General features: G+C 44.4%; 1 protein-coding gene across 1 annotated transcript; it reads left to right on the top strand.

The window, feature by feature from the left end:
• Nucleotides 1-1,913: 1,913 nt before the first annotated feature.
• efna1b (ephrin-A1b) lies at nucleotides 1,914-12,891 on the top strand. The gene is made up of 4 exons (XM_070835746.1): nucleotides 1,914-2,206; nucleotides 10,851-11,146; nucleotides 11,244-11,432; nucleotides 11,575-12,891. Exons 1-4 carry the CDS (start codon nucleotides 2,109-2,111, stop codon nucleotides 11,694-11,696), a joined length of 705 nt encoding a protein of 234 aa, XP_070691847.1. The 5' UTR covers nucleotides 1,914-2,108; the 3' UTR covers nucleotides 11,697-12,891.
• Nucleotides 12,892-13,346: the final 455 nt, after the last annotated feature.

A 13,346-nucleotide genomic window follows, 5' to 3' on the forward strand; every position in this document is an offset into this window, starting at 1 on the left:
TCATGAACTGGAATGTTTAATTATAATGTCAGAATTGGTTATGTTTATTACATTACCCATTATTCTTTATCACGCACATTCATTTGTTCACTTCCTAACCTCTCTTCCTCCTCCTTTTTCCCTTTAATTTTGGGGAGATGTTATAGAATGGAAAAGCACCCTCAGCCATGATTAACCCCCCACTGCCTACAGGATCTACAGTCTGTGTGTGTGTGTGTGTGTGTGTGTGTGTATGTGTGTGTGTGTGTGTGTGTGTGTGTGTGTGTGTGTTTGTGTGTATGATCCTCTCAGACTGCCAGGACGTGTGTGCACTTGCCCAGCAAAGCCTAGGGACAGTCAGACACTCAGCTTGTCTGCACATACAAACACACACACACACACGCACACACACATGCAGACAGTATGCCCCCTCCTGTTGCCCTGCAGCTATGGAGCTCTGAAACAGCTAACCCAGGCTGGGATCCATCCCTGCCCCAGGGAAGCCCTCTCCTGCTGGGGCCACAATCCCACTGACACCCTGTGGTCTGGACGTTATCCACTCCATCTGTGAGGTTGTTTTCTAAAGTTACCTGTCTGGGGAAGCAGCTAAACAGAGACCAGGAGATTAGACTGACTGATAAGACTGTAATAATTCTTTACTATCTGACAGAACGTGATCAGTACACCAGCGTGCCTAGACAACAACAGCCTGCAAGAACATACACACCTCTGTGCAGAGGGTCCTCAAATGACTGAAACACAACCACTGGGACAACCAGAGCCAAAATCTCCACAGTATACAATATATTCAACTAACCTGTCTCGCAGCATTAGTGCAGCACCACATTTACAGCTCAGCTTTAAAGTCCACAGCAACAAACTGTAAAAGACAATGCAAATTAGCACAATGCAAAAATACAAGTTGACAAACTGCGCTGCAGTGCATAAAAACAACCCAACACACCGCAATAAATTACAACATACAGTACGTCAAAGCAACAAATCCAGACAGCAACACATGTCAGTGTTACAACACAGAAAACAACAGAGCAACAGAAAACAACATAACATAGAAGGAATTCACTGAAACTGTTTGATCAAATTATCAATTTTTTACTCAAGTACTTTTTTAAAGTACTTGTATTTCCATTTTATGCAGGTTAATACCTCTATTTTGTAGTTTTTACTCCACTACATTCATTTCAAAGTTATAATTGCCAGTAACTTCACAGATTTAGGTTTTACATTTAAGAAAACATATCCGTTAATGAAATTACACGTTACTATAGCTCAAACTAGTGTATAGATTAAAATTAGATCCAACTCAACCACCTCCATTAAAGTTCTGTTTATTTATCAATAATTGTGAACCAATAATATCATATTATAACACTGACAAGGGGCATTCTGCATAATAATACTCGATAATAATTATTTTCCTTTTGATACATACGTACAGTATGTGTTTGATTGCAGGACTTTTACATTGAATGGACTAATTTTATAGTTTTTAAGTGAATGGTATGAATACTTTCATCATGGAACATAATCCATCACATTCTCCCTTAATTAATTTGGTTTATTTTCACATCTGAAAAAAAAGAAAAAAATACATTATTTATTCTGATTAAATCACTCTTGTGCTTCAGTTGTTGTTTTTTTTCTTTACCTTGTCACTTTTTGTAATTTACAATCGTCTTCCTTATCGTTCCCATATTCCAGTGTGATTTATATGAGTTTATTACGCCTCATGTTATTATGGTCGTGGTAGAGTTGTTTTTGTGCTTTTCTGTGGGGTAAAGTGCGGCAGCTGGAGGGAGCGTCTCCGGTGGCTGCGATGGGCGGAGCATTCAGATTACTTTACTCCTATTGGCTAGCGGTACATCGAGGGGTGGGGCCACTGCCACACAAAACAGACAAGTTTCTCCTCAGTGAACCAGTCAGGAGTTGCAACAGTGTGTGCAGATCCACATCGCTTCACACTGCTTTGATCACTACACTAGGAGCGTAAGATCCACGATTGGTTCCTGTGTGCGTATTTACGCATTTAAATCTTCAATAACAGAAGCTTTTTTAGATTGTTGCCCAACAGTTGTACTTGGGTAAGCTTCCTGTGGAGAAGAGGAGCTATGGATGTGGTGTGTATACTGTGTTTGGCGCTGAGCATCGCTGCCTGGTTCGCCTCTGCAGAGAGACACAGCGTCTACTGGAACAGCTCCAACCCAAAGTAAGTTTCCCATCTGTGATTTTGTGCTTTTGTGTGTGGCTGCAGTGCGGGCGGCTGTCTGATGTGTGAGTAGTTGTGAAGTCAATCACTGCTCTTTCTGTGTGACTGTGCTCCCTGATGTCTCCGGGGGCGAGTGGATGTGATTTTCCCACTTTCCTGACACATGTAAAGTCACCGCTCCCGTGTCATTAAGGCCCTCGAGGCTGCGCGCAGACGGCTACGACTTAGCCTGATGTTGTTGTTGTTGTTTCCACCGGTGTGAAAATTACAGGTTGGTGTGCCGTTGGTCTACCTTTTAACAGGGTTTGTGATCTACACAGCAGCAGCAGCGGGGTGCAGAAGCTTGTGAAAAGACTGAGCGGATGCCTAGACAGATGGACAGATTCACCACTATATTTAACCGCAACACACAGACACAGACATACTCTAATAGTAGAAAATAGACTGACGAGTATGAACTTGGCCAGTGACGTTGCCTGTAGGGTCTGCACCTGTGTGTGCAGCCTGCAGTGTGTGTCATGGAAAAACAAGTCTGTTAATGAGAATGAGTTGGTTCAGGTTCTAATCAGATTTATACAGATATCTCATCAGGACGCAGTGCGTTAAAGTGGGTTTTCGTCGTGGGGAGAGAGTGATTGTGTGTGTCAGACTGAGAGGGGCACATATTGCTGATTATTTTGTTTTGAGGTCACAAATGTAATGCTATCCGACCACTCAGTGGAATCGATGGAGCTTGACAGACGCGCAATAGCGCAGCGCGATTTATTGAGCTTTTAGCGTGGAGCGAGTGATCCCGACGCTTGAAAGGCAGTATTATTTTATAGTCCAGCTGAAACACAAGGACGGTCCCCGCTCCTCCGCTGCCGAGATAGGTCGATTAAAACCCACAACAAGGGCAAAAGCCATTATGGCCTTTTAGTCTTGTCTTGATTACATTACTGGCTCTCTAATTGCCCTTTAAAGAATGACAATAGACGCGGGTCTAAAAAAGAGCCCTGCAACAAGGAAAACAATTGTCCTGATAATTAGATGAGGAGCCTAATGGAAAGTCCTGCCGTCATGAGCAGCGCTTGTGTCATGGGTTAGTCCATGTGTGACTCACCGGCCCGGGTTTGACCCACCTGAGTTTTACACCTGAGTCACCACAGACAGAGGGGGGAGCTCTGGTTCAGGTGAGAGGGAGAAAGGAAAGGTAACCACACAGGGAGAAATGTGAAACCAGAGTCTGTTTGGTCAAAAAGAAGGAAGAAACCAGAGCTCCAAGTTTGAGATGAAATAAGAAAGGCTGGCTAAGACAAAAAGGAGGAAGAGAGTGAGGGAGAGAGCTGAGGTGGTCCAATACAGAGTCAGATGTGATGTCTGCTGTCAAATGAGAGTTGTATAACCAGAGGAACAATCAGAATATAGCACTAATCCCTTTTTAGAGCCAGATGGAGACAGACATAACCTGTACACATCAACAATTAAAATGTCACAAACATGTGGCTTCTCTTATATCTGTCATACTTTAGTTGAACCAAACCCAGATTCTCATTCTCTGTAGTTCAGTCTCACACACACACACACACGCACACACACAAGGTACAGGGAAACAGTTTCTCAGAAAGTCAGCGACATAAATGTGTCAGGAGGATAATAGCAGCTAAAAGCCAAAATGAAGCCATAATCGTCTGACCTCCTCATGCCACTCGTATTATATTATTTGCCACCGTTTACAGTCTAATCTCCATTACTCGTCTCCTCTGTAATCCCTCATTCCCAGACCCCGTCTACCTCCCTGCTTCCTCTCACTTCTCTCTCTTGTCTCCCATCATCTCTCTTGTCTTCTGGTTTCCCTCTTTGACTAAAAGCCCACCTGCCCCAAACCGTCCCCAGTGATCAATCAGTCACCTGTTCAGAGGATTACATTGATCCATCAGCGGGCTGTGACGGCAGTGGGCCGCGGATAATTGATGCTAATTGATTCTTGGTCTGATTGTGAGCTGTAGTGATTTGTCTTAGTTGGAGGATAGAGACCAGATGGCAGCAGTCTGCCCATTCATGTTTGGGGAGTGAAGAGATGTGAAGCACACTGGCAGCTTAGGTGTTTGTGTGTGTGTTTCTCTAAACTCAATCTATGTATGTTTGAGTGTGTGTGTTTGTCAGTGGGACTTAATGATTATAGCTGTATCCCATACTGTAGAGATTTGATACTCTGTGTGCGTGTATATTTCCGACACGACAGCTGAAGAGGCATGTTTTTCTTAGTCTGGTCCGATCTTGTCTTTACACTACGTGTCAGCGCCTGTGTGTGTGTGTGTGTGTGTGTGTGTGTGTGTGTGTGTGTGTGCCAGAGTTTGAACTTAAGCTGCCCTCCATCAGCTTTTAACGGGAAGTGATTTTGTTTTTGTTGTGGACTGAGATTACATGATTATTAGTGTGTCTTTACGTCAGTGTAAATTAGGGAGTGGCTGTTACCGTAGGCAGCCTTACCGAGACATGATAAATGTGTGACTCACACTTACACACACTGGGGGGCAAGAAGGAGGACTTGGATGTTAATATTAGCCACAGCCAGCATTCCTCCCCGCTGTTACTATACTCAACTCTGTCAGCTGTGAGTGTGTGTGTGTGTGTGTGTGTGTGTGTGTTTGTTTCTCTCACTGTACCTGTCTGTTCCTCTCCCTATCTTCACTCCTTTCTCCCTCTCCAACAGCTGGGTCTCCTCCCAGATTGCCGCTGGCCCTGAGCCCTCCATCTCCTTTTCTCTCTACTTACTGATTCAAGTACATTCAAGATTTCAGCACAGATGTGGATGCCATTAACACAGTGCTCCACAGCCTCCTTTTATATCTGCTATCTCTGTGTTATTTGGCTGCTTTCATCCATCCAGTGTAGTCTGGGCTTATTTATTTGCCATGCTCCCAGTATCTGTGCAAATATCGTTATCAGGACTTTGCTGTAATGTAATATTCTGTTTTTCTCGTCTGTGTCTGGCTCTGTCTGCCTTTGCAGCTATTGAAGCAGCCAGGCCTGCCTTGACAAGTGCATGTAGCCTGGGGGATGAGCTTGGGGTGAAGGGGGTTGATGTCAACAGCCCCCTTCACCCCCCCGTACATTTTCTATATTTTATTCCCTTACACTGGCTTTCTTTCCACTCATTGTTTACCCCTCCCCAGCCCATGTCCCGTCTGGTTGTTGGCCTCTAATCTCACCAGAGTGAGAACACACACACACACACACACACATACACACACACACACACACTAACATAGATTACAGACAGTTTGTAATCTGTTCATCTGACCCATAGACACAAAACCATCATCCCACTGGCTTCATTCTATATATTTCTATGCCTCTCTGATCCTGTGATGTAACTTCTGTCTGTCTCATTACATTATGTCCTCTATAGTCTGTATGTGTGTTGCTGGGTAGGTGGGTTATTGTGTAATTGTTACGTTTATATATAACTTACTAGGTAAAACCTGCATTTGTCACAGAGGATCATTCCCACCATAATCTCCCAGATGGGACCCATCCTACAGTACATCAGGACAATCAATTACAAGCACTGCTGGACATCTCCATATAGCTTGCTATGAATCCTGCCCACCTGATATGAGAAGGCTTTGTGTGTATTCCCTGCTGATATAATTCCCCTCTTACCTAACACTCAAATGTACACACATACCTTCAACAGGATTTTAATGACAACATAGTACTTAAAGACTACAGGTATATACTTTATATCTGTGTTTCAGGGCTGTAGACGTCCTCCTCCCCCGTCACAGTATCCATGCACCTCTGTTTTCTCTCTGCTCTTCCTCTCGCTTCCTTATCAGTGGTCCAGACTTCCTCCCCTCCCTCCATCAGTCCCCCTCTTTCTCACAGACCTTCCTCTGTTTTTGCCCCAGTAGTTTTCCACCGCAGAAGGACAGAGCACCTCTCAGCCCCGGCTCTGCCAACATTAGAGAGGCCTGTTTTTGCCTAGCGTTATCGTAGTATGTGTGGGCAAGCATGCGTGTGCGTATGTGTACGCTGCTCATTCATAGCATTTCAGGCATACCTTGGCATGGCTGTCGGCTCATAGCCCACCATTGCCCTCTAAAGGACAGAATTAGCAACAGATTTCTGTCTGACGGACTTCAGCTCAAGTATTTGATGTTTTGTTTTGTCTCAATGAATCCAAAGCTGATTTCAAATAAGAAAAGCAGATCATTTAATTCATATTCTTAGAAATGACTGAACTTGTTCCCTCTTTCTCAGCTAGACAGACAGACAGACACAGGCGTGCAGATTAACTCTCCATGACCCCCCAACATATTAAACCAAGCATGATACCATTTCACCCTCTTCTATTCATCACAGAGAGAATGGGAGGCTACAAATAGAGAGACAGGGTGAAAAGATTTCGGGGCCAGAGAGGAGGGGGAGTGGAGGCCGGGGTGCAGGGTGAGAGAAGGGTGAACTGGAGAAAGGGATTTGTGTTGAGAAATTAGCCTGGATGAAGAGCGCTGGTATATTATGTCAGCGTTAAGAGACAGGACAAAATAGAAGATAGGGAGGGGGGGGATGGGCTAGTTTTGGAAGAATAAAGGAGACGCAGACTGAGGGAGGAGAGAGTGGACAGTGATGGATGAAGGGAGGGGAGAAGTTTGGAATTGAATAAGTGAGAAACGGCAGTGTTGACAATTTTAAAAGCTCTCATCTTGTGTTTGCCAAAGGGATTCTTAGTGTCTTAACTACGTGTGCTTCTATATGCATGCATGACAGAGATTTGGAAATAGTGGAAACTACAGAGTGGAGTGCTGGATTTAAAATCCACATAAGGACAGAAGAATGTGTTGGTGCAAAGTGGTGGAGAAACCCCCACTGGGATTCTTAATGCAAGAAAATTAGATAGAGGAAGAATGAAGGTAGATTCCACTGGAAGCTAATATAGAAAGACTTCTTGCTGTATATTAGATTGGCTTTAATGGAGTATCCCTCTTGTGAGCAGCTAAACCCATTAGAACCACTGACAGCTCCTCAGCCGGTGTGAAAGGGGGTGTGAATCTGCCATACTACCTCAAATTAATAGGGTATTAAGCGTACACCTCAAAGTAAAAGTGTGTGAGAATGCAACTGGAAATTCGATGAGTGGGCCTTATGAGAACACAGTAAACCGTCCAAACCGCAGGCCCCTGTTGTGACATTCCAGTGTGTGCACACTTACTACTGATTACCTGCGGAGCAAATGGTGGGGGGATGCATCTGTTTAGTGTTTCAGTGGTGCTGACTCGCTCCATGAGTGTTGTGTGTGTGTGTGTGTGTGTGTGTGTGAAACAAATATCTTCAGCGCTGACTCAGATGGTAGCATGCAGTGTGAGAAGTTGCGACCCTGAACTCTCACCCTTTGACCCGCCTGCCAATTTGAAACACTCTCCAGAGAGACCGTGAAAGACAGAGTTCCTGTGTCAGTTGTTTGGCCAAATCCATTGTGAGGTCAGGGGACAAATGGAGGGACAGCAGGGTTGTCAGAAAGTAGAGGAAAAGGAAAGAGGGATGGTAGCTAAATAGAAAAAAGAAGAGGTGGCAGAGCTGTGCAAAGACAATGGCGAGACTTCAAAGCTAAACTGAGGAGACCAAGTGCTGAAGAGCTCACCTTCTCTCATCACTGCTATAGCTATTTTACTATTTTATACCCTTATAAGAAACACACACACACACACGTTGCCCACTGACACAAAAACTAGAGTAGCTCCGTAGTGAGAAATGACCTTTTTGCGGTAGAGAGGAAGACTGTGTACAGCCACCTTCAACCCTTGCTGTTTACCTACACCTCAGACTTCAGTCACACGCAAGAAAACACACAAGCACACGCAATCGAACACCGGAGAGGCTCCAGTAGGCCTTGATAAACAGATGTGCCTGTGAGCCTGGGGCATGAGACGCCCTGAATAAGGGTCTTCAGAGAATCCCTCTCCAATGAAAAAGCATGTACACGCACACAGACACACGCAGACAAACCGACACACTAGAAGATGAAGCTGTGTAGAAAGTAGGTCTACAACAACTGGCACACCTGGCTCTTACTCTCACATATGACATAGCTATCACGTTAATGCGACTCTCACTCTCTCGAGAAGTGTCAGTCAGAGACGAGAGTAGACGCAGGGAGATACCAGAGTCTCCCAGAGTGGAGAGCTTTGATGAGTGAAGCGTAAAGTAGAGAAAGCAAGGAGGATGGAGGGAGAGGACAGGAGAAAGACACGGGGATCTGCTGTGAAAGTTTGTTATTCAAAAGGCATCCACAGGCTGGAGTTTAACCTCTTCATTGACTTGCGGTCGCATAAAGATAACACAATCCACACAAAAAAATGACTTGTTCAAGCGTGAACAAATCTGGACAACCCAAATGCAACTGTGAAACCACTAAAAATGCAAAATCATATGAGCACATATATAACGAATGTCCCCAACAGCCAGGGCAGTGAAAGCTCCACAGGGGGTAAGGTAGAGGGGCCTGTAGCCTTCAGGCATTCTGTCTTTGGAAAGGGAAAGGGTATAATTACACCCCATTCATTCCTCCTCCCCTCCTTTTCTAGAGAACACATTGGCCCCAGACCCCTAACAGCTTTTAATTAGCCAGACCAGTGGAGGAGAGGAGGAGGAGGGGGGAATGAGGAGGTGAAGAGAAGGATAAAAGGAGAGTTTTCTTAAAAGCATCAGTTGTGAATTAAATTAGCAACAGAATCTGTTTTGTTGGCTTTTGACAAGCCTGTGTTTCCATGTGGAGGTCAGCCAGGCCACTAATAAGGACACAGCGTGGGAAGAAAGGTGTAGTCCATACAATTTAAAATTATTCTTTATTTCAGAGGGAACAACTTGAGTTCTCAGAGCCTCGTGTTTTCTCCAACTCCGCTCTGTTTTCTTTCCAGTCACACCAGTAACGACAGAGAGGAACAAGATGAGAGCAGAGATTATTTAGCCAATTAGGCTGCTACAGACGGCCTCTTTTCCTTTCACTGGAACACTTACCCTCACACATATACACACAAACAAAGGTGTGCACACCTTTGCAATCACCGCTCTCTCTCTCTCTCTCAGAAAAGGTTCTTTGTAAGTAGAGGGTTGTGATCAGCCTGTTGGTCCCGGATAACAAGTGTAGAACTGTGCTCAGCTAACAAAGCATGTTTTGACAGGTAGGTTAGCCCTAACTGATACACACACAGAAATGTAGAGGCAGGAAGGAGGGGTTAGAGGCCCACATTTGGAGCCAGTGTGTCTGTGACTTGGCCAGGGGGTCCTAACAGGAGCCACAACAACAGGAGGTGGGGAGGGAGGGCGGCGGGGGGGGGGGGGGGTCAGAGCCACCACGTCCCATGCTTTGATGCCGGAGCGCACACACTTACAGCACACATAAACAACAGCAGACACACAGGAGCTATTTTCTTGTTACTTTCACTGTCTGCAGCACGCTAAACACCAGACCACATCAGTTTCAATTTGAGGATTAGTGCCTGTTGCCTCTGAGGATGTAATCAGAGTAATACGCTGATATCAATCTTTCTTCACCCCCTGGCTTTTGACTTATCTTACAGCAGTAGCAACATGCCAGTCTGCTGCATGTTACATGTTGCAGCACAGCACGGCCTCACCTGCACCATGGTTACTTTAAAGGAAAGGTGTGGTAGGTACGTGAAACAGACAAACAAATTTGTTCCTCACAGAGTAGTTGCCTCTTACCAACAATAAGTAAAAGTTCTAATAAGGTGAACATGTACAGAATATATATATATAGTGATTGTTTTCACCATCTCTCTGTACTTCATTAGGACACAGAGGGAGAAATAAGCACGGGAAGTGGGCAAAGAGACAGGAAGGCTTAAAAAGAGCCATAAAACTAAATGAAGGGTAAAGATGAAAAGAGAGAAAGAGAGCGGCAGTCTGACTGTCTCCACCCACTCTGTCTCTGTCTTTGATGAAATCAGAAAGAACTTGAGAGTCAGAGGTACAGATAGAGACAGCAAATTAGTGCGATGGGGCTTTGGTGCAGATAGACAAACATCCAGGTAAAGACAGGCTTGCAAGAGAAACTGGAAAATGGTTTGAGAAGGCTAGAAAAAACACTGTGTTTAAAGATAGAAAAGTGGACCAGCAGAGAGGGCAAAAAGAGAGATTAAGGGGAGGGGGTGAGCTGTTATTTAAAATCTTCCCCGTGTGAGTAGGTGAGAAGTGAATCTCTGCTGAAGGCAAAATGAGGGAAGAGGGCAAGAAGGGGTGTGAGTGGGAGTGAGTGTTTTCTTGTCCTGAAGTGAACAAGTCCAGCCTGATCAGGCTCTTTCTAATTCTGTCACAGTGACAGGTTTGCACAAGTGCACAAACATCCTCACGTGGTACCTGAATTCCATCTAAGTAGCCCTACCTGTGTGTTGACATTTGTTATTCATGTGAGGAAGCCTGGTTTCTGTTCCTGCTGATGTCTGTGTGTGATTAGCCCTCATTATTATTATTATTATTCCCTAAGTATGTTGTGTAAGCCAAGATGTCAGGGTGTGTGTTGACATTGTGTACATAGTCCTAACAGACAATATCTGCCTCTGTTATTCACGTTGTTATTTCATTTTGCTTGGTGTGGACATTTATCAGTAACCTCCTCTTTCTTCCTGTCTCCCTGTAGCTTCCTGTGGGATGAATACACAGTGGAAGTGCGCATCAATGACTATCTGGACATCATCTGCCCCCACTACACCCACGGCGAGGTGTCATCGCATGCAGCTGAGCGCTACGTGCTGTACATGGTGGAAAAGGAGGACTACGATGTGTGTAAACCTCACTCCTTTGACCAGCTCCGTTGGGAGTGCTCGCGGCCGTTCGCTCCCCACGCTCCCGAGAAATTCTCTGAGAAATTCCAGCGTTTTACTCCCTTCACTCTCGGCAAGGAGTTCAGACAGGGAGAGAGCTATTATTACATCTGTAAGTATCAACGATAACACTGCCAAGTTTAACAACTTACTGTGACGCAGAGAAGATTTCTTGTACTAAACTTTTCCCTCTTTCTGACTTTCCACAGCCAAGCCAATGCATCACCATGGCCAGGAGTGTCTAAGGCTGAGAGTGGATGTCATCGGTCATAAAGGCTCTGGAAAGACCCATTTTGATAAATCCAAGGCAGATGATGCAGGAAAAAGCATGGATGGAGGAAAAGTGAAGTTTGCTGCTGCTGGGGGAGTTCACAACCCCTCTAACCGGCTCCCAGCAGGTGAGGATTCCTCTTAAACATACCAGACAGATGCAGAATACCCTCAGCGGTTCCATGTCTGAGAGGAGCTCAGCTGGGTGTGTTTACCATGATGGAGCGATGAAATCCAATACTGAATCTTCCCCCCTTTTTTTCCCCTCAGATGACCCTGATGTGATGGAGCCAAACGTCCAGAGGAGTATCGGCAGTTCAGGAGCACAGCTGGTCTCCTTTCCGCTCTTCTTTACCATGATCCCAGTCTTATTAGCCCTGATGCTACACTAATGCTGGCCGAGACGCCGCCACAGAGACAATGCTGACCCGATGCTGGTCATTGGGACCATGAACACTGAACAGATTTTTTTTATACAGATTTTTTTATACGAGCATGAACAGTGCTGTCAGTGTGTGTTTGCGTGTTTGTTTGCATGAATGTGGAACGTGGATCGTTCCAAAGAAGAGGACCTCAGTGATATTTTTTATTACCTTATTATGAGGATGGAGATTCTCATTTTTTGACCATTTAAGATGCACAATTTTTTTCCCAGTCATTATGAACAGAACTGAAAGCAAAACACCCAGTGGATTAATATCAAACTGAAAATAACAAGAGGTCTTCACTATCCTGTGTTGAAATCATTGGTACAGATTGGCATTATATTCCTCATCTCCAACTGTCACTTTTCTTCCTCGACTCATAGAGAAATGTTTAATTCTGTGTATTGGAAACTACTACTACTACTACTTTGGCTACTGCCAAAGTAGTATACATTATGTAGGATTTTTGTCATGTTGTTGTGTAGCACTCAGCTCTCTGTTATATCTCTTGAAGTCTGTCAAAGCGCTACTCACATTTGCACTGATACAAAAGCAGACATTTTGATGCAGGCGCTGCGGTTCAGATGAACACCACTGAAAGTATCTGACATCACACATTTTTTTCAGTTCGGTTATAAAACACAAGACGACAAATTGTTTAACCTGGATCAGTGGTTCTTAACCTTTTTTTTCCCTTTACACCACCTTTAAAGTGAAGCCCATTGCTCATAATACAGATTAAATGGTAAAAAATACATTGTTTTTTCCTAGAAATCTGTATTTTTGTGTCATTAGGCCTTGCTAGTCTACTAGATGTTCTCATGAAGTTGATAGCCACTGATTGGTATAACAAAACACATTTTAAAACATAAGGGGTTTAGGGAGCTGAGCTTCTTCAGTACTTAAGGTTATCCACTCATTTCTACAGTCTTGAATGTCTCACGGTACACTGGCTGATGTGCAGATGTGATCCCACTTGCACATAGTCAAACCTCAATCTGAAGAGACTTCCCAGAATACATTTACAATTGTTTGTTTTCTTGTTAAACATGCTTTTGTCATTTTGTAAATGTTTATATGTAAATTTGTGTATAGAGAAAACTATAAGAACCTGTTTTAAGATGTGAAAAATTGAAATAAAAGTGAAATAATAAAAAAAATTGTGATGTAATAAAACTTTGTTTCTGGATTTTATTAGCTCCAGTGACATGTATTTTTACACTACCAACTATCTTGAAATCTCTCTGACATCATTGAGAGTTTGATGGACGACACAATATTTTGGCAAAGCCATCCATCTCCTGTCCGATGAAATCTCTCCAACACCCTCCACATTTCCACCTCCAGGTCTTTCCCAACCTCTATTTCTCATCCCCCTTTCTTTGCCCTCTCCGTCTTTCATCCCTGGTGACATGGCTTGCCCGGGTTAAGATTTCACAGTCTGAAAGCCAAACATGAGAAGCAAAAGGGGGACGATGAAGGAGCGAGAGACCGGGATAGTGCAGGGAGAGAGGCCCACGAGCAAACTGACGACTGGGTGTGAAGGTGTCACTCTCGCCTCCTCACTCACACTCTTCACTCCCCCCCCGCCCCCTTCTTTGCCCTTTCTTTTACTGC

The sequence above is a fragment of the Pempheris klunzingeri genome, chromosome 8 (genome assembly GCF_042242105.1).
Source record: "Pempheris klunzingeri isolate RE-2024b chromosome 8, fPemKlu1.hap1, whole genome shotgun sequence".
In the NCBI taxonomy this organism is placed as follows: domain Eukaryota; kingdom Metazoa; phylum Chordata; class Actinopteri; order Acropomatiformes; family Pempheridae; genus Pempheris; species Pempheris klunzingeri.

Coding starts and splice junctions, on each gene's coding strand:
- efna1b (XM_070835746.1), top strand. CDS start 2,109: ATGGATGTGGTGTGTATACTGTGTTTGGCGCTGAGCATCGCTGCCTGG. Junction 2,207..10,850: donor TGGAACAGCTCCAACCCAAA/GTAAGTTTCCCA, acceptor GTCTCCCTGTAG/CTTCCTGTGGGATGAATACA. Junction 11,433..11,574: donor CTCTAACCGGCTCCCAGCAG/GTGAGGATTCCT, acceptor TTTTCCCCTCAG/ATGACCCTGATGTGATGGAG.